At 51.0% G+C, this 25,597-nt stretch overlaps 1 protein-coding gene across 1 annotated transcript in view; it reads left to right on the forward strand.

The window, feature by feature from the left end:
- The window catches only part of STK10 (serine/threonine kinase 10), a 119,912-nt gene that overhangs the window by 58,402 nt on the left and 35,913 nt on the right, over nucleotides 1-25,597 (forward strand). Inside the window, exons 5-10 of the mRNA XM_082835677.1 lie at nucleotides 10,569-10,641; nucleotides 11,608-11,802; nucleotides 12,349-12,430; nucleotides 20,436-20,570; nucleotides 21,445-21,990; nucleotides 24,462-24,592. Of these exons, the coding sequence (XP_082691803.1) occupies nucleotides 10,569-10,641; nucleotides 11,608-11,802; nucleotides 12,349-12,430; nucleotides 20,436-20,570; nucleotides 21,445-21,990; nucleotides 24,462-24,592 (1,162 nt within the window). The remainder of the gene's footprint in view (nucleotides 1-10,568; nucleotides 10,642-11,607; nucleotides 11,803-12,348; nucleotides 12,431-20,435; nucleotides 20,571-21,444; nucleotides 21,991-24,461; nucleotides 24,593-25,597) is intronic.

Here is a 25,597-nt window from a genome sequence, read left to right on the forward strand (position 1 = left end):
ATCTCCCAATTCGTCCCACCCTCCTCTTCCCCGCCCTGTCCACATGCCCGTTCTCTACGTCTGTGTCTCTATTCCTGCCCTGCAAATGGGTTCTTCTGTACCATTTTTCTAGATTCCACAGATATGTGTTAAATGTACAGCAGAAACTAACACAACATGGTAAAGCATTTATACTCCAATAAAAAATTTTTTTACTTGAAAAAAATATGCAAGATACTAAAAAAAGTAAAATAAATAAAATAAAGTAAATACATACGGTAATACCTAAAAAAAAAAAAAAGAAAAGAACATATCAAATGGAGGAGACAGGACACAGACAGCCTGGGTCAGGAGCAGCCTGAAGGGCTGTCAGCACAGGGAAGCCTGGGAAGCCCTGGGTAGAGACAGGGATGGAGGGAGGGCCCCAGCAGCCTGGGGCTAAGATGTGCCCAGTGAGGGTCTCCTTTCCCTTGCTGACTTCCTCCACACACCCCTTCAGTCGGGAGGGCGCTGACGTGCCGAGCTGACTCCAGAACCCCACTCGGAACCCAGCAGAAGCAGATGGGGGCATCAGCTTTCCAAATGACTTGACAGATGCAGTTGAGAAAACTAGGAAACCAATTAAGGAGGAAGAAAAGTTCAGGGAGAGTTGAATGTGCGAGTATTTACACAATTACAGCTGGGCCCTGGGAACCTGGTATGGACGCCTGCTGAGGCCTGATATTCTGTTTTAGAAAATCCTCCTTCCCCCTGGGGCTTGGAATCTGCCGCCTGGTGAAGCAGTGGAGGAGGCCTGAGAGACGAGGTAGCAGTCTGTCTGCCTCTTCCTAGGTCCCTGGGACCGTCTGGGGCCCCTGGAGGGGCATTATGCAACTCAGGGCTGCATAAGAGAATTGCTCAGCAGATCTTTCTCCCAAGCAGAGATGTCACCTTATCAGAGACAGTTTGTGTTTCTCGATGGAGTGGGAATAAATGGGAAGCAGCAGGGTGAGCTGAGCAAAGCGTCGGCCCTAGACACAGACAAGCCTGGTTCAGATCCTGACTCTGCCACTTCCGAGCTGGACAGACACATTTAACCATTCAGGCCTCAGTTTTTTCATCTGTGCAGTGGGTGTAACAACAGAACCTCCTCACAGGGTTGTGACCAGTGGGCTGAAATACAAAGTACTGTCACAGGGAGCCTCAGGGTTCTGTCCCTCTCTGCTACTAGGCATTTTGCTTCTTCCTTGTGTTAAATGTTTACTTCTGTCTAGGATTTCAGACTTCCTCTGGGATTCATTTGATAGTAGCCAAGCAGAGCACACATTCCAGCTCTGGGTGGCTGTGAAGCAGTTCTTCATGGCCAGTGGGAATCCATTTGTGCAGAGAGGGAAAGGAAGAGTGTCTGCCACCAGAGACAGTTCAGATGTAAAGTGGGGTGAGGACTCTGAGGTCCAAAGATCTGTGCTCTTGTCCTGGACCTGCCTTTGGCCTTGGATGAGTCACCTAACCCTTTTGAACCTTACTTTCCTCAAACAGAGTGGGGTAGTAGTTCTTACCTCGTGGAATTGGTATGATGATTTAATGAGGCAATATATGCAAAGCATCTATAGGTGCCCAGCCTATCAGAGAGAGGCCTGGCAAAGGTTGAGTTTCTTTCCTGGGCTGAGGGATGTCTCACAGTAGCTGTCATGAGGGGGAATGTTCTTCATTCTCCAAAGAACCTGAGTTCCTCTCCCCAGAGGTGCTTCTCTGAAGATGGGAGGTGAAATTCACAACTTTTGGGGTCTTTCAAGTTCCGAGAGGAGGTCTGAACTGGCCTAAAAATCAAAGTGCCTAACACAGAGCCTGGCACATAGTAGGTGCTCAGTAAATAGTAGTGTCCAGCATTGCCATTACTTTATCAGTTCAAGTTACTACAGGATCTCTACTTCCCAAAGGCCCCCTGATATTCAGGAGGCCTGGCAGGAGCCAGTCACCTGCCTCTCACCCCCACCTGGACCCTAACCCAGAATTCCTGTGTGCTGCTGCCAGCAGGCTGGGGTCTTGGTTCTTTCATTGTGGCTACCAGGCACTGAGCCAGTGTTTGGTATGTAACTCATTGAATCCTCACAGACTACTGATAACATTTTACAGAGGAAGGATTTGGCACCTAGAGAGGTTAATTAACTTACCCAAAGTCACACAGCTAGTAAGAGGAACAGCTGGGGTTTAGACCAGTGCATCTGGTTTCAGAGCCCATGTGCTTAACCACTACCCTCCTTAGACTCTTGGTGGCAGGTGATTAAAACTGGTCACGCGACTTAAGGCAGACAGGAGAATGTGTGTATATGGTGTATGGAACCGTGCTGGGGAAGATATGCAGCTGGACATGGAGTTAGTTGGACCCTGGAAGACAATGCTGCCAGGACTGGCTCTGGTTTCTGCCTTTCTGTGTATGTTGGTTAGGCTCTCAGTGCAACCCCTCACACACAGCTTCTGGCTGGGTTTAATTTTACTTTCCCCAGCATTGCCTCCTGCAGGATGAACTGAACCTCATCATTTCAAGTCTCAGAGTCAATAATCCCAGTGAAGAGCTCTGATTGGCCCAGCGTGGCTCAGGTGCAGATCCCTGGACCAATCAAGGAGGCCCAGTAAGGAGGGCTTCTCTTATTGGCCCAGCTTGTAGTCAGTCTCTGAGAATGGAGGCGGGATCATGTAGCAGTATGGAAGTCCCCCTCACCCTCCTGAAACAGTGGGGTTGTGGGTGGGCAAGATGGTTTTCTAGGAGGAGGAAAGATTTGGACTTGCCAGAAAAGCAAATTGCTGTCCACCATAGACTGGCACAGCCTGCTGGAGTAATAGAGACCCAGAAGAGGGAGTGAGTGAGGCAGATGTGGATGGAAAGCAAGAACAAAGGACTGAGTTTGCAATTGAGGTTGAGAGAGACAGAAAATACCAGAAAAATGCAGGGTTATGTGGGAGAAGAGAGAGTTGATGAAGGCAGTGAGGTAGGAGGCTGAAGATGGAGGGGAATGAATGGGAAAGCAAAGCCCTCATTAGTGGTCATGTGTACCTGGTTGCCTAAAAGACAAAAGAAAATAAAAATAGAAACAGAAAAATAGAGCAGTTCTTTCAGTCTCACAGTTGGTTGCGTAATATGACCCCCATTTAATAGATGAGGAAACTGAGGCTCAGAAACAGGAAGTAGTTTATCTCAGATCACAGTAGACTCTTCTCACTTCCCTGCCTGGTACTGTTCCCATGATGCTCCTGGGAAGGCAGAAGTCCTGATAATTAAGAGAGGTCACTTGGGTGACTGGTGGAAGCCTCTCTCTTTTGAGCCCAGGCATGCCTCCGGCTGCTCTAAGGAAGGAAACCCCTGGGATTCCAGGGCTGGGGATGGGAGCCTTTGATTCTCCTGTCACCACCCCAGTTTCAGCAGGTCCCAAACCCTCTAGAGAGGGTTCACTTTTCTGTCTGCACCATGAGGGCTGTGGCTAGTTCTTGCCCACAGGGCCACTGCTGGCTGGATGGGACACTTTTGCCGTGTAAGGAGATGCAGTGTCCCTGGCTCTTTCTCACTAAATGGCAGCAGCACTGTCTTTTGTTGTGGTAACCTGACTGCCCCCATTCATTTCCAAATACTTCCTGGGGCACATGGCACGACCCCTGATTGAGGCCCACCTGGAAGCTTCTCAGACACCTAGAATTCGAGTGTAAGCCCTGACCAAGCTAGATTGTGGACTCTGCTGGTGTGGGGTGGAGGGTCCAGGAGAGGAGGACAATTGGGCAGTGGTTTGCCTTTAATTGGCATTGTCTGGGGAAAGACTCCTCTTATCTTGGATTCTTTTGGTCGCCTGCGGTTAAGGGGACAGATGAAAGATTCTCTTATATATCTTCATACATTCTAAGTTCACTGCATGCGCGCGCGCGCGTGTGTATAATATGTAATGCATTTTACACTGTTATGTAATTTTCTGATTATAAAAGTAATATGTGCTATTTATACATGTATAGAAAGATATGTACAATGGTATTCATTGCAACAGTATAAGTAACAGCAAGAAATCAGAAATGATCCAATTTATTCCAGTAGACTATTACTTAAATAAGTTATGGTACTATCATACAATGGAATGTTCTTCAGCTATTGAAAATTAAGCTGTAGAAAATGTGTAATCTCTTGTAAAGATGTATATACATACTGTGAAGGGGGAAAAAACAAGTTGCAGAATAGTATGTTGAATGTGATTTCATTGTTAAAAGTAGCAAACACCTGAACATGATCTATACATATAATTTTAATATATTTTTATTTACATATATGATTTTTATTTTTATAAATAAATCTGGAGCTCTATGCAGCAAACTCATAAGTGTTTATCTCTGCCAGGATTATGGAGACTTTTTATTTTGTAAATGTTTGAATTTTTGATAAGCAGTATTACCTTGGTAATAAGAAGATAAATATATGAATGAGTATATAGGTAGATAGAGTCGTATAGACAGTTAGGAATAAGACCCACGAAGAAGGAAATTAAAGTCTCTTCTAATCTTGCCAAGATGCACTGCTTCCTTCCAGTCTTTTTTCCGAGCTCAGAAAGACCAGAGAGTGGTAGAGCACAGACTTAGCGTCACATTTGTCCTTAGATCTGGGTGACCATCTGCAAGTTACTTAATCTCTCTGAACTTCCTTGTCCTCACCTGTAAGATGGGGATAATAATTTTCCCTGCCCCAAAGGGTCATAGATATAAATGACATACAAAGGAATATAGATGCTGATGAGATGCAAAATGACATACAGAGGAAGGTAAATGATACGCATAAGCCTCTTTGTGTAGCGCTGCACACCTTATAAGTTCTCAGTAAATATTAGTTTTTATTAGATTAACATGTATTTTTTAAAAAAATTTGGATCATAGTATATATATATATATATATTTGTTTTTTCCAGTCAGCTTTTTAAAAAAATAGAATAATATCCGGTAATTCCCCATATCCTTAAATATTCCTCGGAAACATGATTATTTAATGTTTTTCTTTCATTCCATCATGTGCACAAGCGATAATTGACCTACGAAACCCCCAAAGTTGGATATTTAGGCATCTCGTGAGGTTTCTCACGTTATCCTCTAACAAGCACAGTGATGGGCATGCTTGTTCATGGGTCTGCAAGTCTCTGTCTGTAATCACACCTTTGAGGGGGAGTCTTGGAATTAGGATTGTTGGGTGTGTGCAGCGTGTCGGGTGGTGTTGGTACCTGTGGCCAATGTGCCGTTCACGCTGGGTGCACCAGTTCACACCCCCCAGTGGAGTGTGAAGTTCTTTCACCACATCCTGGCCCCCACTGAGTTTTACTTGAAAAAACAAAAACAAAACCCCACAACCCTCACCCCAAACTTTGTCACATGCATCTCAGCTTTTCAAGCCTGCTTTTCATAAAAGCAATGCGTACTCTCTATCATAAACGTTTTAAAGAATAAAAGGTGTAGTCAGTAAAAAATGTAAGGCCCCCTCAGCACACTGCCCCCAGCAAAATCCCACTTCCGGGGAGGTAGTCACAATTCGTTTGATGTGCAGCCTTTCAGACTCTTTTCGATGCTTGTGGACGTCTTTGTGTGCACGCGGTATGCGTGGGGCATTCTTTTAAGATGTAACTGGAATTCATACTGTTCATACCACACAGTGCATTGGTCTGTCAGCACCCTGGTGGGGACAGTGTGTTATGGACGAACTTCCAAGTTAGTGTGGACGAAGGCAAATCCGTTCTTTTTAAGGGCTGCGTGTTATCTCATGGTCCGGGTGAGCCCAGATTTACTGAACTATCTACCAACCAGGCTCCAGCAGCAGCTTAGGTTTTTTCCAGTTTTTCACTCTTTTGCATAATGCTTTCAGAAACTTCCATGTATATTTGAAATCTGTTTGGGGGGGGATTTATTTCCAGAAATAGAATTGTTGTCCAACATACTTCTTAAAACCCAGTTTTGTCATTTTTTCCCGTCCGTTCATTTATTCTGTTGTTCATTTGAGAGCCCTGTTGAGTGTTTCATGTGGCAGATGTGGTGCTGGGATACTGCTGGAGACAAAGCAGAAATGGCCTCTTTCCATATGGAAATGATAATTTATGGAGTCCCCACCTGCCTGCTGCTTTGTCTCTGATTCTTGTTTCAAAATAGGAAAAGGGAAGGGAGGAATGTTTTCAACAGAAGAGACTGCCTGGTGAAAATCTCGACTGCCTTTGAGTTGTCCGAGGGCAGCCATCTACCCGTCGGAGGACATGGCTTATAAACTCCATTCAGGGAGCAAACGGCTGTGGCCACCGCTGCCCAGGGACAGTGTGAGGGTTCTGGGCTGCAGGGAGGGGCCGCCCCACCCTCCTGGCTGGTCCCCAGAAGGGGAAGTAGCAGCCACCCAAAAAGCTGGCAGGCTCTTGCTTCAGGGAGGGCCCTGGGGACCAACTGTGTGTCATTTTGAAAGTTGGTGGTTTCTGCTTTTCCTCTGCCTTCTCCGGAACGGACCAGTGGGCGCTGTGGTATGGGAGTGGCCAGCTCTAGCCTCCCTCCTGGAAGCCTCACCCTGGGTCTGAGAGGCAGTCGCTCTCCTGCAAAGACGTCGTGGAATGGCGTGCCAGCCATTGTTGGTGTTTACAGGATAGCCAGGCCCGCGTGGGCCCCAGGCGGACCCAGCAGGAAGGAGATGAGCCTGGCTCCCCATTCTTACCCAGGAGCCCAGTGATGGGGTGATGACTTGCCCAGGCCACAGCGTGGTCAGCAGCAGAGCTGGCTTCTCACCTGGGTTTGCTGGTTTTTGCATCTCACCCTGCAGCAGTAGCTGCTCCCACCCTGGAAGGCGACAGCCCCCCAACCCCAATAGCCAGACTGTCCCGTGAGCACTGTCATCAGCTGATGGAATAGCTGTTGTCCAGTTAGCACTGACTGAGGTTCAGAGGCCAGCTTTCCTGCCCATTCCCAGGAAGGGGTCTCCGTACAGCCTCGTCCTTTTCTCGACGTAAGGATCTCGAGGGTGCCAGCTCAGGTACCCATGGAATAGTCACCATCGTGACAGAGCATTTACCAAGAGCCGGGCTTGGAGCTGTTTGCTTTATGTGTCATTTAATTCTCACCGCAACCCTACAAAGTAGTTCTACAGTCTCACCATCCCCATGTCACCGGCGGGGAAACGGAGGGTCAGAGATTTGGTAACTATCCTGGCCCCTGCCTATTTCCCCCACTTATCCAAGTCCACGCCCTTCCAGCCATGCTGCCCTGCCCCTCCTGGGCCCTCCAGCCAGCTTGCTTCCTCTGCCTGGAAATAGTTTCCCCTAGACCTTGACCTCCTGTCTAAAATAGCCGCCCATCCATCCAGCACTCTCTGTCCCTTTGCCCTGCCTTATCCCTGCATGGCCCTCCTCATTACCAGGAATCACGTGGTGTGGAGAACCTGTTTCCACCACCAGAATAACAAGGCAATGAGGGTGAGGGTTTTGGTTCCTCTCTGTGCCTAGAACAGTGCCTGGCCCACGAGGGATGTTTAGTTAGTGCTTGTTGAATGAATGAATAGCCTGGTGGTAATTCCTCCAGGTCCTCCCTTCCCTGCTCTCTTGAGGGACTCTAGACCCTCCTAGCCCCGCAGCCCTATCTTTCCGTGGTTGTGTTTATCTGATTGCTGTCTGCTCCCACAAGTAAGCTTTGAGCTGCCTGAGGGCAAGGACTTCATTTGCTCTTTCCCCACTGTATTCTCTGCCCTGGGCCTGTGTGTGATTCCAGATGGTACCTGAATGAATAGATGCATGAACCTGGTGCAGTAGAAGGGGCAAGACTGGAACCCACCTCTCTAGTGTTCAGGCCCGTCTCTCAGCATTATGCTCCCTCCTGGTTTGAAATTGTGAGTCTGATTAAAGCACCCCATCGTGGCTTCCAGACCCAGGCGGAGGCTCCCGGGGTGGCCAGCAGTTATATAGCAACTTGGCAGTTTCTCGAAGCCAGGCTTCAAACTGAACATCGACAGTTCTCTCAAGGTGTTGCTTCCTCCTGAGTTTAGTTTTTAATGAAGATGGAACTTGGCCCCTGAAGGCCAGAGCACTGGAGAAAATTCCTCTTCGTGGCGCTGGGCTCTTCCCTTAGCAGCGGGTGTGTGAAGCAAGACTGGTGGTGGCGGATGTGTGTGTAAAGAGAAATTATATTTATTTATTTTCTGTTAGTCCTGAAAGTCATACGCGTTTCTCACAGCAAACTTCGGGAATTCAGAAAACAGAAGAAACCTCGTCTAGTCTTCCCACCCACAGACCACCATTTAAGCAGGCTGGTACATTTCCTCCAATAATTCAAAATACATTTTTGCCCTTTTGTGGGGGAGGGAGTGGGGCACAATTCTGACCATACAATATACATCCTCTCCCTTTCCCATTTATCCTATGTAAATATACCAATAAAATATTTTAATATTCTATTAAATATTGAAACATTGAAATATATGTTATTTAAAAACTTTATTTTTACTCCCAGTTTTATTCAGATATAATTGACATTCAGCACTGTATCAGTTTAAGGTCACAGCATAATGATCGGACTTACATATATCATGAAATGATTATCACAATAAGTTTAGCGAACATCCATTTGTATAGTTACAAAATGAAAGAAAAAATGTTTTTCCTTGTGATGAGAACTCTTAGGAATTACTGTGTTACCAACTTTCATATGTAACACCCAGCAGTGTTAATTCTGTTTGTCACGTTGTACATTACCTCCCTAGGAATTATTTACCTTATAACTGCAAGTTTGTACCTTTGACCATCTTCATCCAATCCCCCCTCCCCCGAACCGCTACACATCTGATCTATTTTTCTATGAGTTTGTTTGTTTTGAAGTATAATTGACAACACTATGCTGGTTTCTGGTGCACAGCATAGGGAGTCGATATTTCTACACTTTACAAAATGATCACCACGTTGAGTCTAGTTACCATCTATCACCACACAAAGATATTACATGATTATTGGCTATAGTACCCACACTGTACATTGCATCCCCGTGACTCACTTGTTTTGTAATGGGAAGTTTCTACCTCTTAACCTTCCTCATCTATTATCATTATGAAAGATACGTTAAAATTTAATATTAATATGTATAATTTAATATTAAAATATTGAATAAAGTACTTCAAAACTTTAATGGCTACAAAATATTCCACTGTGTTTGTGTATCACATTTTTCTTAATCTGTTCAGTTGTTTACCCTTTACCTTCTTTCTTACCTCTCCTAATTTCCTAGTTCATCTTGTTCTGTGTGTGTGTGTGTGTGTGTATTTGATACACCATCTTAAATTCTTTTAAAAAAAATATTTATTTACTGATTTATTTATTGGGCTGTGCCAGGTCTTAGTTGCAGCGTGTGGGACCTTTAGTTGTGCCATGCGAACTCTTAGTTGCGGCATGCATGCGGGTCTAGTTCCCCGACCAGGGATCGAACCTGGGCCCCCTGCCTTGGGACCGTGGAGTCTTAACCATTGGACCACCAGGAGAGTCCCTTAAATTCTTTTTGGAAAAGATAGAATATATTATATATTGCATACAAGAAGTTTTAAAATCACTCCCTGAAAGCTAAGCGATTGTGATTGTTTTTAACTCGTCTCTATTATGATGGCACTTCGGTGAATATCGTTACGCATAATTTTTTTTTTAATATTTAAGATTATTTCGGGCTCCTCTGGTGGCGCAGTGGTTAAGAATCCGCCTGCCGATGCAGGGGACACGGGTTCGAGCCCTGGGCCAGGTAGATCCCACACGCCGCGGAGCACCTAAGCCCGTGCGCCACAACAACTGAGCCTGCGCTCTGGAGCCCGCGAGCCACAGCTACTGAGCCTGTGAGCCACAACTACTGAAACCCTCACGCCTAGAGCCCGTGCTTCGCAACAAGAGAAGCCACCGCAGTAAGAAGCCTGCGTGTACTGCAATGAAGAGTAGCCCCCACTGGCCACAGCTAGAGAAAGCCCACGCGCAGCAACGAAGACCCAATGCAGCCAAAAATAATAAAAGATAAATAAATAATAAAAATTTAAAAAACCCGATTACTCCATTAAGGTAGGTTCCTAGATTTGGAATTACTGCACCAGAGGAGTATGGATAATCTGAAAGGTTCTTGCTCTTTATTGCCAAACTGCTTTCCTAAAAGCCTCTCTAATTTATATTCTTTATTTTTTAAAAAAATTTTATTTATTTATTTGTTGGCTGTGTTGGGTCTTAGCTGCGGCACCTGGGATCCATCATTGCGGCGCACGGGCTTCTCTCTAGTTGCGTCGTGCAGGCTTGGTTGCCCCGCGGCATGTAGGATCTTAGTTCCGCAGCCAGGGATCGAACCCGCACCCCCTGCGTTGGAAGGTGGATTCTTAACCACTGGACCACCAGGGAAGTCCCCTTCAGTTTCTATTCTTCTTAACAAGTAGGAAAGTGCATGTCTCAATACATCTTACAGCAGTAGGTATTATTGTTTTTTAATGATCACTAGTTTGCCAGATAGAAAATGGCATCTGTTAGTTGATTTGGAACGTGTGTCTCTGAGTCCATGCCCCAGGGCTGTGGGTGGAGGAATGTCCATCCAGTCCTCTATCTGAGATTCTTGCCTTGCAGCTGACTTTGGTGTGTCTGCCAAGAATCTGAAGACTCTGCAGAAACGAGATTCCTTCATAGGAACGCCTTACTGGTAAGTCGTGTAGCTTCTGGAAATGGGATGGTGGACTGAACGCTACACCTCCAACTCTCCACGGTTCCTCTGGCTGGTCTAGAGGAGAGAGGACAGAGGCCGGGGCTCCTGAGTCAGCCTGCTGGGTCTGAGCCCAGATCCCCTCACTTACTAGCGCTGAGACCTTGGCCATGTTGCTCAGCTTCGTGTGCCTCAGTTTACTCACCTGTAAAATCAGCGGTATAATAGCACCTACATAATGGGCTATTGTGGGGATTGAATGGGATGGTGCATATAGAAAATGCTCCATTAATAAGAACTGACACCCCTGAAAAACGGTTCTTGACTGAGTGCCAGGCGTAGGGCTAGGGCCATGAAGATGAACAATACAAGTTCAGTTCCTGTGCTTATGTGAAATCTCCCCAGACTTATCCAGTCCACTGTGTTTCCTTCTTTTCCAAAACTATTACTTTAAAAACAAGCAAACAAAAAACCCTCTGTTTCACACCTAACTACTTTCTGTTTTACTTCCCATCATGGAGTGAGGTTCCTTTCTTGCTTGCATTACTCACTCTTTCTTTCTCTCTCTGCCCTTTTATTCCTCTTTCTCCTTTTCTCTCCCATCCCTTCTCTCTGTGCTGTTGTGTTCTCTTCACCCCCTCTTCCCGCCCCCAGTTTTTCCTGGGTACCTTTCCCACTGCTCCCACCCACCCCTTCCCCAGGACCCTGTGTTCTGGATTGTTGCTGCCATCTCGTGGTAGGAATCAGAACTGCAGCAGGACTTGGGCATTGGAGCCGCTTGGAAGGCGTCCATGTGTGAGAAAACGGTCCTAAGAAAGACAGTGGGATGGAAAGGAATGAAAATCATGACTCGGGAGTGCTGCTAACCCCCTGATGTTGGCTTGTGCTGGTCCTTGACCCTGAGTCTCTGAGAAGCGCCTGTGGAGGCCAGGATCTGAGCCCTCTGTTGTCCCTTGGTTGGTTCAGGATGGCCCCCGAGGTGGTGATGTGTGAGACCATGAAGGACACCCCATATGACTACAAAGCCGACATCTGGTCCCTGGGCATCACTCTGATTGAGATGGCCCAGATCGAGCCCCCGCATCACGAGCTCAACCCCATGCGGGTCCTGCTCAAGATTGCCAAGTCAGACCCTCCCACGCTACTCACGCCTTCTAAGTGGTAAGTGGCCAGGAGGCCTGCCTGAGGGTGTTTGCTGGACGGCCAGCGGGCCTGGGACACGGGGTGGGGGGATGCAGGGTGCCAGGGCTCTGCAGTTGAGGAGCGGTTGGGCCTGGGGGTCTGCAGGCCTCTCTGAGCTCCCTGGACCCTCCTGGCTCTTTCCTCCCTCTGTGCTGTGGACATCGGCTCTCCATCAGAGAGAATGGGTAACCCAGATAAGCCGGATCCCACGTGAGCCCCAGCAGCCACGTGGCACAGGCCTGGGCTGGGAATTGGGGCTCGAACCCCAGCACTGCTGTGTTTCACTGTGTGCCCTCGGGCAAGTCCCTGCTCCTCTGATTTCCACATCCTCTCTGTTGGTGATGTCTGCGACGAGAAGGGCATCTTGAAGGCCCCGTCGCCTCTGCCATGTAGCTTATAAAGGCGCCCTTTGTCCTTTGAAGGGCGTGTTTGGGAAGCACACGCCTCCCGGGAGAGTGGAGTCAGTGATGGTGGGGAGTTTTCTCGGCTCTCGCCCGCTCCCAGCTTACCTGTCTGTCCTCCCAGGTCTGCGGAGTTCCGAGACTTCCTGAAGACGGCCCTGGATAAGAACCCGGAGACCCGGCCTAGCGCTGCACAGCTCCTGGAGGTGAGTGGTCCCCTCTCCCGGGTGGCTGCCTGTCCCTCTGCCCAGCCCTTCCTGTGGACAGATCACCCGTGACCTGGAAGCTGGGTTCGTCCTCCCCCGGCCCAGGCGATGGTGTGCACAACTGTTCACTCATTGGCCGACGTTCCCTGAGCACCTGCCACGTGCCGGCCCTCGTGCGGGGAGGGCTGGCTGTGGTAAGGGAGCCCCCAGACTCCTGTCCTTAATGAGCTTACCTTCCAGTGGGGGAGACAGGCAGCTGATGAGCAGATAGTGTACGTGGCAGGTGGAGAGCAGGGCTGTGGAGGAAAAGAGAACAGCACAGGGGAGGGGGGCCTGGGAGGGGTTGCTCTCCTATAAAAGGAGGACACGAGGGGCTCTGTGCACAGACACCCAAAGGAGGCCAGGGGGCCAGGCACTTGGTGCTCAGGAGCAGAGGTGAAGGCCTAGGATGGGGGCACGATGGGTGCAGCCGGGAGAGCTGGGGGGCCAGGGTGCAGGAGCCGGGGTGAGGAGGGGGGCAGGGCTGGAGATGAGATCGGAGCGGTACGGGGGCGTGCCCACCCCCAGGTTCAGTGCTTCCCTAAGAGGACACTCGGGACGCAGCATCTAGTCGTACTCTCCACTCTGACTTACTACAGCAAAAAGATACAGAGGAAAAGGCACCTGAGGGAAGCCAGGCAGGAGCTTCCAGAGTCCCCTTCCAGGGGAGTCACACGGTCTGTGCTTAGTTCCCCCAGCTGTGCGTTGTGGTGACACGTGTGAGGTGTTGTTTACCTGGGAAGCGTGTTGGAGAGCTCGGGGCCCAGGGTTTCACTGGGGGCTGGCCACGTGGGCAGCCTCTGCCTGGCACGGGCAGCGTTCCAGACTGCAGACGTCTGGCAGGCATTCAGCATGGGCCACGTCGCTTGCAGTTCAGGCTGAGCTGGCCCCTCTTATCAGTTAATGGGGGGAACCCTCCCCAAATCCAAGTTCCTGGCGAAAGACCAACGGTGGAAGCAGGCCTTTCGAAGAGGAGGGGGACCAGCTCATGGCGGGTCATGCAGGACCTCGGGAGGATGCAGGCTTCACCCTGTGTGTGACGGCGCACCCGTGAGGGCTTGGAGGAGGGAGACACCATCTCACTTACACTTACGAGGCTCCCTCTGGCTATTGGGTGTGGAATCTCCAGGACCAGCCAGGATGACAGCTGACGCAGGGAGCATCCCCTTAGCTGGCTGACCGGCCTCCAGGTGGGGACGTGGATGACTGTTTCTTTGTTGAGCCTCTTTGAAATATTGGAGGTAGCTGCGAGCTGCCCTTGCCCAGGGCCGATGCCTCGTGTCCTGGCGGGGTGAGGGTTGGAGTGTTTGCAGCTATGTTTGGAAACACCCGGTGTCTCTAGCACGGCTGATCCCACTCCCCGGGCCACCAATGCTGTTGGGAGAGGGAGAGGAAGTGGGCCTGGGTGATGTGGCCTGTCCACTCTGGTCCTTCCCCCTTCGTGTTGTGGGAGCAAAGGGGGCCGACGCTCCACCGTGCCCTCGAGTCTTTCTTCACATTCAGCCGCTTCTCCCAAGCACCGACTTACTGTGCGCCAGGTGCTGGGGCTGTGGTTGGCACTCTGGGCCACAGTGCATCTCTCTGGGGTGTGTAGCACAGTGATTCAGTGTGTGGACTGGGGTTGGAAAGTCCTGGGTTCAAATCCCAGCTCTGCCACTTACTGGCTGTGAGACCCTGCTCAGGGGGCTTAACCTCTCTGTGACCCTGTTCTCACTCTGAAGTGAGGATGATAGCCAGGCCCCCCTTACAGGATTGAGTGAGAAGACACTGTAAAGCGCTTAGCTTAGTTGTTAAGTGCTGTGCGCAGTGAATAGCTGATGCGTTGAACTGAATTATAAAAAAATGGAAAGAAGCGGGGATGCAGAATGGGGTCTGTCTGCTGGGGCTCATCATTGTTCCTTGTAGGTTTCTGCGCTGCATTTGAAAGCACACGGCTAGAGTTACCAGAGGCCTTCTTTTCTGGGTATCGCGGCGTTTGGTGGGTGGCGTCGGCAAGGGACTGGACCAGGCCAACCAGGGGTGGGGGTGCGTGGGCCTGCTGTCACTGTCAGATACAAAAGCTCCAAGCTCCTGGGGCCAGTTGTTTCCCGTGAGCAGGCACCTCCTGGCGTGATACATCCGGCCTCCAGGATATGCTGCCAGGAAGAGACCAGCTGTCCCTCATCCCCTCGTGGCAGCCCAGGAGCCTCAGCCAGAGACAGGAATTTCCGTTCCATGGTGGAGAAAAAAAACGTCCTGTCGGAGGACTCTTCGCTGAGACAGAAAGGGTGCAGAAGAAAGTAGAGATCCCTCCAGACAAAGAAGGCTCCTTTCAGAGCTTAGGCTGCCGTAGTCCGTTTTTTCCACGTGCCTGTTCGTCTCTGAGTTAGGGAGGGTGGGGCATCGTTACCGCCTTAGGTGAGGACCCTGAGGCTCAGGGCAGGGAAGTGGCCTGCAGAGGTCACCTGACTTGGAGTGGCCACAGGTAAGCCCAGACCTTGACTTGCCAGCACACCCTCCAGAGCCTCCCATCTGCCGGCGGCCCCCACGTTCCTCCCGGCCCCTCCTCTTGCCCTGCATCCCGCCTTCAGCTGACTGACTTGTACCCCCGCTGGTTTAGGATCCATTCATTCGCTTGCTTGGATATTTTGTTGGGACCGTATCACTTGGTGGTAACCCGGGCTCTGAAATCAGGCTCGCCCTCCTGAAACCCGAGCGGTCCTCACTCTGAGCCTCAGTTTCCTCCTCTGTAGGAGGGTCGTGCTTGCATCACGGAAGTGTGTGAGCGGATGCGATTCTGTGCCCACCCGCTGTCTTCAGCATCGTGGCTGTCACACATCCGGTGCGCAGCACGCACTTGCTGAATTTGCTCTTAAACCCACCCCCTTCTAGCACAGCATTCTTGTCAAGGTCGTTAGTACCTTCTGGACTTCGTGGTCAGCTCAGGCCTCGGTGCTGGTCTTGCTGGACTCAGCAGAGCCACAGGCGACCCTCTTCCCCTTGGCTGTCAATGCCTGATGTCAGGTCTCCACGCTCTCTTGGTTTCCTTCCTTCTCACTGGCCACTCGTCTGTCTCCTTCGCCTGCTCCTGTTTCTCCAGCTCATTCACGTGAGATGCGCCAGGGCCTTTTCCTCCGTCTCCATCACCTTGATGGGCTCTTCTGTTCGCCATGACTCCCGCATTTCTGCCTGCAGCCCAGACTGCCCTCCTCGCCCACAGGCCCTTGTATCTGGCTGTTTACCCTCCACCCCTTTAGGTGTCCGTAGATATCTCAAACTTAACACGTCCGCAACTGAGCGCCCCCATCTTTCCCCAAATAGGCTCTAGCGATGGCTTTCCTGTCTCATTCGATGGCAGCCCCACCTTGCCAGCAGTCAGGCCCCAAACCTCGCAAGCATCCTTAACCCCTCTCTTTCTCACACACTCTGTATCCATTCTACCGGGGAATCCTATTGTTCCTGGCTTCAGAACATGCCCAGGATCCAGCCACTTCTCACCACCTCCATTGCAGCCAGAGGGAAAAACATAAGTCAGCTCCTATACCTCCTGAGTCCAGAGCCCCTTAATGGCTCCCATCTTACTCAGGGTAAAATCCACAGCCTCAGTGGCCTGCAAGGTCCTGTGAGGTCTGCCCGCCCCACCTCGACTCCTCAGACTTCTCTTCCTCTTGTCCCCTCAGTCTTCCCCAGCCAACCAGCCTCCTTGCTCCTCTTCAGACACTCCAGCCTCAGGGCCTTTGCACTGCCTGTCCACTATGCCAGGGTGCTCTTCCCCTAGACACCTCCACGGCTGACTCTTTCTCTTCAAGTCACTGCTCAAATGGCAGCTTCTCAGTGAGGCCTCCCCCAAGTACGCTGTTTAAAACCTACTGCACCCTCACGTTCCCAATTCTCCCTCCCCTGCCCTACTTTTGAGTTTTCCATGGCACATAGCACTTATAGCATATAACTTACATGTTGATTAAGTTTATCATGGATCTCCCCGACTAGCATGTCAGCTCCCTGGGGACGGCAGCCTTTGTTTTTGTTTTCGTTTTTGCTTTCACTGATGTGCCCCAGTCATCCAGAATAGTGCCTGGTATGGAGAGGGCCCTTCGTTAAATACGTTTACTTATTTTTACTTAACTAAATGTTATGTAACCTCTTCTCCATGCCAGGTTCTACTCTAAATGCTTAGCAAATGTTAGCTAATTTAATCCTCGTGACAGCCCTATGAAATAGGCACTGTCTGGATCTCTGTCAAACAGATGATAAAACTGAAGCACAGAGAGGTTAAGTAGCCTGCACAAAGTCACACAGCGTGTAAGTGACAGAGCTGATTTCTGATCCTGGTCATCTGGTTCCAAAGCCTGTTCTTTTGAGCACTCTAGTAAGTTGCCTCTCTGAATGAATGAAGGAAAGAAAGAGAGATGGAATAAAGTTAGGAGGGAGGGAAGGAGGACTGAAGGAAAGATGCTGACACCTGAAAACTTGGAAGTGTTATTAGGCATTTTCTAAAGCCAGTCTTGGAGGGTGGGACACCCCGGCTGATGGTTTCTAAGCACACAGAGGAAAACTAGGCTCAAGTTCTCGGGAAGGATGACTGGGTAGATGGCAGGAGAGGTCCTGGCCAGAGGGTGGGTGCCAGCTGGCGAGCTCTGTGGCACCTTGGGGCTCCCTGCAGAGATAGTACAGAACAGCTTTTCCTCTTCCTGAAGGAGCAGACGGCTGAGTTTCCCTCTGATCGGGGTCTTCCACGGGGGTGACCGAGCACCTTTCTAGGGACCCACGTGCCCAGACCAGCCTGTCCCTGTGCAGGTACACAGTGCGCTGGCGCCGGGGAAGGTCCCGTACCCTTCTGTGCTGGGCTTTGTCTCTAATGGGCCTTGGCAGCGTGGCGGTTGAAACGTCTTTTCTAAACACAACCCTGGAAGTAACAGAGCTGATGCGGTGGAGGAGGTGGTCTGTGCTTTGTGTCCCAGAGCAGTTTACAGAACAGCGTTCCGGGCCTAATCAGACACAGGAGGGCCTGCCCCATCTGCCAGCCCCTCTTGCCCGGGGATTGCAGGAGCTTGGCGTACAGGGGAATGGCCCTGCTCACCTGCCCCTCTGTCAGAGGCTTTCTTCCCCGTGCCTCCCCCTCCGCTTCCTAAAGACCCCGGGGTGCTCAAGGGAGGCCCTGCAGATGTTCAGCCTCAAGAAAGCAAGGCTCCTGGCCAAGCTGAAGAGTCACTGATTTGGTCAATATGTGATATGGCCTGATGAAAACCTGGTATTTCCAGAAGCCTGTGTTTGCATTATTTGTTTCTGCCGCACCTGCTTCAGCAACTGCAGTGACGTGTCCCGTGGCTTTTTGCTCAAGGTCATGTGTGTGAGGTTGTGCAGTGTGGAGCTCGGGAAGCTTTGGGATCTGATTCTTACCTTCCGTTCCAAAAAGCTGCCCTCTGGGGACGCAGGAGGGAATGGGGACGGCTGGGAGTGCAAACTGGTGCTTAAAGGCTTCTCTGATTGTGGTTCTGCTGCTGGTGATGGTGGCGATGATCGTAGTGGCAGTGGTAGTAATGGTAGGCATGGTGATGGCAGAGGCAGGAGTGATGGTGGTGATGATGGTGGCTATAGTAATGACGGTGGTGGTGATGATGATGATGGTGGTGGTGATGATGACACGGATGATGGTGGTGATGATGATACAGATGACAGCTGCTGTAGTTTGAGCTCTTACTACAATGCTTAGAACAGCCATACTATTATTTCCAGTATACAGATAAGCAAACTGAGGCTCAGAGAGGTTGAGTGACTTGCCCGAGTTGGTGGAAGTGGGATTTTATTCCAGGCAGCCTGGCTCTCGAGTCTAGAGCCAGCAGTCTTCACTGCTGTACTCTCCTGCCTCTCACAGTTAGTACCTCCTTATTAATATCCATTTCAAGACCTTTTGGAGCCACACAGCAGCCAGAGTGATACCTTCAAAGGGTTACTCTTCATATCACTGCAGCGCTTGTACTTGCGGCTCCCCCTGCGTGGAATTCTCTGTGCCCAGATCTTTCTCTGGCCAGCCCCTTCACATCCCTCAGGGCTCAGCTTGAATGTCACCTCCAAAGGAGGGCCCTCTGCCCAAAGACCTAGGCAGACTCTCCGGCCACCCATCCACTGCACCAATCCAGGCCCATGTTCCTCCAGCCTCTCCTATTACCTGATCTGAAAAATGATCTTGTCGTTTGGTTACGTGCCCATTGTCTTTCCCGCTCAGCTGCGAGCCCCCAAGGCCAGGGAGCTTGCCTGTCTCCTTGTTTGGCCTTATTTCAGCACCTGGTACATCACTGGCCTCCACATGGGGCTGAGGCATGAATCAACGAATGAACGGGGGGGGGGGGGGTGTGGGAGAGAAAGATAAGAAATAAAATTCTTCACGTCTTTACTAGTTTGGACTAACTAGAGAAAGTCAGCTGGCTTAGGAAGATCTGAATGGCAGGGCTCTTTAAAAGGAGTGAGGTGTATTGCTTTCCCATGTGCAGAGTGGGGTACCCAGGTTGAATAGGGTGTTGCCTCTGGCCTTCCACAAATGTACTAAACAGATAAGAATGAACAAGCAGATAGGAATGATTTGTAGTGGACCTATCAGCTGTGAATGTGTTTTCAAGGTGTTAGAAAATGTATTCTCTGTAGTCATTTAAATACTTCCCTGCAATCTTGTTGACACTGTTCCTCCTCTGATAACTGACAGTAAAAACAGTGAATTTCATCAGAGCCTTCCTGTGCATTTCAAATGAGCAAATTCCAACCTAACAACTGTCCCACCCTGCCCCTGCCAATGCCTTTCTAAGTGAGTGTGGGGAATTGAGGAATCCCTTGTCCCTGTCCACAACCTGGTGCTGGGGACAAGATGCTCAGAGACAGACTGGTACCAGGGAGATCTTCGGGCTGATTTACCATCTGCGGAGGTGTTAAAAGCTTTGGTGTTTTCCAAGGTCCGTGAAAGAGCCTTCACTTTTTAAAGATGTGGCATTTCTGTAAACACCTAGGAATAGAACATACACTACTTGGCCTCGAGATTTTGCAAACACACACGTCCACCCTGAGACCTGTACGAGCATGTCCATAGCAGCTTTATTAATAGTTGCCCCAAATGGGAAACAACACAAGTGGCCAGCAACAGCAGGAAGAAGAAACAAACCATGACAGAGTCACGTGGTAGAATACCGCACGGGAATCAAAAGGGAAGAGTTTACCGACATATGCAACAGGGTGGGCGAAACTCCTAGTCTCAGCTCAACTTGTGTTGAGTGAAGAAAGCCAACCACAAAAGAATACGAACTCTGTGATTCTGTTCCGATGAAGTTAAAGAGAAGGCAAACCTAGTCTCTGGAGCTGGGTGGCTGTGGGGTGTGAGGTTGACTGCACGGGGAATGGGGACCTTCTCGAGGTGATGGAAATGGTCTGTGTCTTAAGCTGGGTGGTGGTTACACCAGGTGTGTACGTATGGAAAAAGTCCCTGAGCTTAATGATTTGTGAACTTTACTGTGTGTAAGTAATTCTTCAATAAAGTATATGTGTGTATACGCATGTGTATACTGTATATGTTATATTTTTTAAACCATATATGAAAACCTTTTAAAAAAGTAAATTAACAAACAAACCTTCTGAAACATTACTTCTGCTCCCGCTTTGGGCTAAGCTCTTCCCTGCGCGTGATCTCATTCCATCCTCATGCCTTCCCTGTGGGTCTGGCATTATTGTCTCCACTTCAAAGGTGAGAAGCCTGTAGCTCAGAGAGGGAAGGGGACTCGCTCGGTGTCACACAGCTGGTGAGTGGCAGAGCTGGCTCACTTTCCACCACGCACAGGACTTTCTGAGCTGCCTCTGGGTCTGCCTGACCAAGTTCACGTTCACGTTTCGCTCAGGGATGCCGCTGGCCTTCTCCGCCTGGGGGATCGCCTCCCCCAGCCTTGGCTGCCCCTCCTCACCCCCCAGCCCACAGTGGTTCTAATCCAGCTGTCTTGCCCCCCCTCAGCATCCCTTCGTCAGCAGCATCACCAGCAACAAGGCTCTGCGGGAACTGGTGGCCGAGGCCAAGGCTGAAGTGATGGAGGAGATTGAAGACGGCCGGGATGAGGGGGAAGAGGAGGACTCGGTGGATGCCACCTCTGTAAGGCCTGGAGGAAGCGGGGGTGGGGGGGGCGTGCGGGAGGGATGGGACCCCCGCAGGCCTTGACTGTTGTGGGAGGGGCCTGGCGGTGCAGGAAGGGTTCCCTTCTGTTTATCCCCAGCTCAGAGGTCACAGGCCCCCACGCCACCAGTTACGTAAGACCGCACGTGGGCTGGGATGAGGCAGCAGGGCGTGTTGACCAAATCCTGTACGTTTTCAGGGAAGACCCGGAATCAGATTTTTTCTTTTCTTTTTTTTTTTTTTTGCTGTACGGGGGGCCTCTCACTGCGTTTCACAATAGCAACTCTTCACAGTATTTCACAATAGCAACATTTTCAGTACTTTCTACCCCTGAAAAGCTCTAAAAAGCAAAAACAAAACAAAAAAAGTGGCTAATAGTCTGAATCTAGCCCCTGGATAGGTTTGGCTTGGCCTTTCTGTGATTTTTTTAAAAAATTTGAGTTAGTTACCATCTAAAAATTGGGAGATGTCATGTACAAGTCCAGATTCGAGCTTGCCTTGAAGAATTGGAAGGTCTGGGCACAGGGGACCCATGTTCCCATGTTGTCACAATTGGCTGGAGTGGAGTAGCCACTGCCCCCTTTCGACAGGGCATGAGCTATCTAGCTGGCCACGGTTGCCTCCACTCCTAGGAGGAATACCTATTCCTCAAAGCACGTAGTACGATAATTTTATTGTTAGTTAGGCAATAAGGAGTGGGGAGGACTGTGGCCTACTAGAGAGGGATACCTATCGTATCTCCCTGGCCCACTTCACCTTGTGGGTGTCTGACTTTCTGACCTCACTGCATCTCTGACTCTTGCCTCGGACACACAGTAGCATGGCCTTGACTATGTTTTTTTTTTTCTCCCAGCCTCTGGGGAACCACACTCGGGAATCCTCCGAGGTGAGTCAGCTGAGCCTCGATGCTGACAAGCTTCTCAAAGAATCATCTTTCACCCCACTGCCACCTAGCCAGCCTCAGGACATTGTGAATGGGCCCAACCAACCCTCTGGGGACACATCCCTCCAAGCCACCAGCCCCCCAGATGTGGCCCCTGGAAATGAGAACGGCCTAGCAGTGCCCGTGCCCCTCCGGAAGTCCCGACCGGTGTCCATGGATGCCAGGATTCAGGTATCCGAGGAGAAGCAAGCCACTGACCAGGGTGGGGACCTCAGTCCAGCAGCCAGCAGGTCCCAGAAAGCAAGCCAGAGCCGTCCCAACAGCAGCGCCCTGGAGACCTTGGGTGACGAGAAGCTGGCCAACGGCAGCCTGGAGCTCCCTGCCCAGGCGGCTCTAGGCCCTTCCAAGAGGGACTCAGACTGTGCCAGCGTCTCCACCTCCGAGAGCACGGACTATGGTGCCTCCCTCTCAGCCGACCTGTCCCTGAACAGAGAGACGGGCTCTCTGTCTATCAAGGTAACGCTGGCCCTGGTGCCTCAGGCTTGGAGCAGGAAGCACTGCAGGATGTGTTGCTGCCCAGTTTTGGTGTTTGAAGGCATATGGTGGCTGCCTTCCATTATAAGTAGTTCGTGAGACTGCTCTTTCTTTAAAGAGCTCTCCGTTTGATTCATAGTTAAACCCCCAAATATCTGAGTTCGGTCTGGGATTTAGTCATGTTAGGCAATTAATTGGTTTGGGTTTTAATTTCAGTTTGGGTTTCCATTTAAATTGGGTTTGGTTAAAGGCCCTGCTAAAATGGGGGAGAGACAATTCTAGAAGCGAAAGTTCTCTGACTTGGAGGTCAGCCGTGTGGTCCAGCTGCCGACTGATTTCAGTTAAAGGGAGTGGGCTCGAGGCTTCCTCCTGGCTCGTGGCTGTCCTGCAGGAGGCAGCATTGTGAATGGCAGTAGCCACTGCACTTGAGAGCTCAGCACGGGGCCCGTACTGCAAAATGCTTGAAAGCAACCACAGGTGAGGCGCCTTCAATCATCCCAAAGTACGGCCCAGCAAACAGAGGCTCAGGTGGGAGGCGGGGAGCTGGTCAGACTCCAGACTCTGAGCTCTGAATCCCACATGCCATTCTACCCTCACGGTGGGAGCTTTGGCCTGCTTGTCCTCAGGAAGGGCAGACCGCATCCCCTGCCCATCTCACAAATCGTGAGATATTCGTGAACTCACTGTTGGTCACCTGGTTGGCCACACTGAGGACCTCATCCCCAACCCAGGCTGAATTTACAGAAGGTTCTGCATCTTTTTTGTTTTTTCCTTCTGTCACTTACTTGGTGCAAATGACACAGCAGAGACTCAAAAATATTGGCCAAATGAAAGAGAGCCAGAGGAGAGGCAGTCAGCCAGCACGATTAGCTTTGGGAACAGAAAGAAAGCACAGTTTTAACAGGTCGCCAGGACAAGCGGAGATGGCAGCAGCTTTGATGTATAATCATCTTCCTTAGGATAGGGGGTCTGTCCCTTCTCTTCTTAAAAAGACACTAAGGGTTAAAAAGAAAACAGTAATTTTTTTTTTTTTCTTTTAAGTAAAGGTTGACCCACCCACAGCCGGGTCCCCACCTCTTCTCAAGGGTATTGAGAACATCCTTTGCTGGCGGGCTGGCAGTGAGTCAGGGAACGAGGCTGTTCTGATAAGAGTCCACGGCTGCGTCAGCACCCTTGGCTTGACGGGGAGCCTGTTACCCCCAGGCGGAGGCCCTGTGACCAGGAGCAGCTCTAGTGTGAGGGCTGCACCCAGGCCTCCTTCCTCCCCCGCCATCTCCAGCCAGCCTGCATTTCTGGTTGCTAGCCTGACTCATCTTGAACTGAGTCCTGGGACACGTGAGCGGGATGCTGTAGGGCGATGAGCTGCAGGGTGACCTTTCAGGGCCCGTAGCATCCAGAGCTCCTGGGCGAGGTGCTATGGGAAGAGGCGGGAGCCTGCAGGGGAGGGGAACCCAGACCTCAGGGCCAAGGGCAGTCTGCTGGGCTCGACCGAGCGGGCACGGGGGTCAGCGCGGACTCTGAGGGCAGAGGCCTCCTGCTGGGCGCCACCCTGGCTCTCCCTTCACTCTCAGGCTGGCAGGCCCTCGGAAAGGCCGGCCTGGACTGCACCAGGAAGGGCCTCGGAAACCAGTGGAGAGGTCGGAGGGGAGAGGCCCTGATGACTTCCATGCAGGCCCACGGGCCTCATCCGAATCAGGATGGAGGACTTTCCAAGGGTATTTAAATACCCTTAACTCCTCCTGGAGGAGTTCTGGCAGCACTGTGTAAGCAACCACACGTGAAAGGCATGATTATTCATAGGGAAAAGTAAAGATAAAGATTATGAATAATCCTCGTGGTGGCTCCAGATGGGCGTGGCCTCCTGTGGAATTCAGGTCAGGTCAGATTTGGCTGCCAAAGCAGTTATGAACTCTGGTTTTCCGGGCTCTTTGGATTTTGGCATTGAGGATAAGAGATCGTGGTCTGCAATAATAAGTATCAAAAATAAATACCAAGCGTTGAACCCTTGCCACGAGCCGGGTGGTGTTGTATGCCCCACCACCATCGCACCTTTGGAACCTCCTCTGACAGGTCGGGGAAGCTGAGGCTCGGAGAGGCCAAGGGACTTGCCCAGGGTCACAGAGCCAGTAGGTGGTAGAGGGAAGATTGGAACCCAGCTCGCTCTTTCTGACGCCGCGTCTTGTGTGTGAGAGAGTGCTGGCAGCCAGCGAGCAGGGGATAGGCCGTGTCTGAAGGGCAAGATCAGGGAGAGGAAAGGGCCCAGCGTCAGACACTCAGGGCCCGCCCCCCCCCCATTGAAAAGCTTGAGGCAAGAGGGGGACAATGGACAGTCGCCTCCTACCTGGACGGGGCTGAGGCTCTGGGGCCAGGAGGGCTGTGGGCTGCACCCTCTGTGTCGCCAGTGGATTCTTAGCTGTGATGCTGAGCTTTGCCTGATGATCTGCCCCGGCCAGAACTCGAGGCTGCACAATAAGACCCTCAAGAGGACACGCAAGTTTGTGGTGGACGGCGTGGAGGTGAGCATCACCACCTCCAAGATCATCAGTGACGATGAGAAGAAGGACGAGGAGATGCGATTTCTCAGGTAAGCCCGGGAAGGGCCGCTGATGCTGGTGATAGGGTGGGGATGCGGTGAGAGGGATGCGCGTGGGTCCTCCCGGTGCAAGAGCTGTTTGTCTGTCTACAGCATCAAGTGTGGGATCAGGGACACAGAAGGAAGCTGGCTTCGCCTGAGATTCTGCATTCTCTAACCCACCCAACCCCCCATCCACCAATCCATCCACCCACCCATCCATCACCTACCCACCTACCCAGCCCTCCACCCTCCCCTCCAGCCAGCCAGCCATTCACCCATGTATCCATACCCCCCAGCAGGTTGGGGGACATGGTGGTGACCCAGGTAGTTGAGGCTGTTGCCTTTGTAAAACTTACACCTCATGGACCAACAAACAGCACACAAGATAATTCCCAACTGTGGTACATGCTGTGAAGGAAATAATATGGGTGAAAGGATAGTGAGCCCCTGGGCCGGGGTCGGGGACGCCGCTCTGTGGGAAATCCCCTGAGCAGAGCCAGGAGGTTGAGAGGAGCTGGCCACGAGCAGAGCCGGGGCATCACGGAGGGAACTGCAAGGCCAAGGCCTGAGGGTTGACCGCGTGGCTTGTTTAGGGACCTGAGAGGGCAGGGCTGGAGTGTGGAGTGTAAGGTGGGAGGGAAAGGATGGGGAGCCGTCCCGGAACCTGCAGGGCCAAGGTCATGTTGGCCCATGGGCAGGGGTGGAAGAGTGTGGATTTCATCCCCAGTGTAGCTGGAGTGAAGAGGGTGGAGAGTGACCAGCGGTAACATCCCTTTTGAAAGCCAGCTCCACTGCCGTATGAGTCTGGGCGTAGAGGAGGCAGGACTGATGCAGGGATCCAGGGAGACCCCGGCCAGGATGGTGGCCAGACAGAGGGAAGAAGTGGTTGGCTGCAGCGTGCATTTTGGAGGCAAAACCCATGAAACTGGAAGGGATTGGTGTGGGGAGGAGGGTGTGAGGCAAAGCTGTTTGCTAAGAACCATCTTTGCACTTTTAAGGCGCTCAGGCGCCCTG

This window comes from Leucopleurus acutus (assembly GCF_964270905.1).
Source record: "Leucopleurus acutus genome assembly, chromosome: 3".
NCBI lineage: Eukaryota > Metazoa > Chordata > Mammalia > Artiodactyla > Delphinidae > Leucopleurus > Leucopleurus acutus.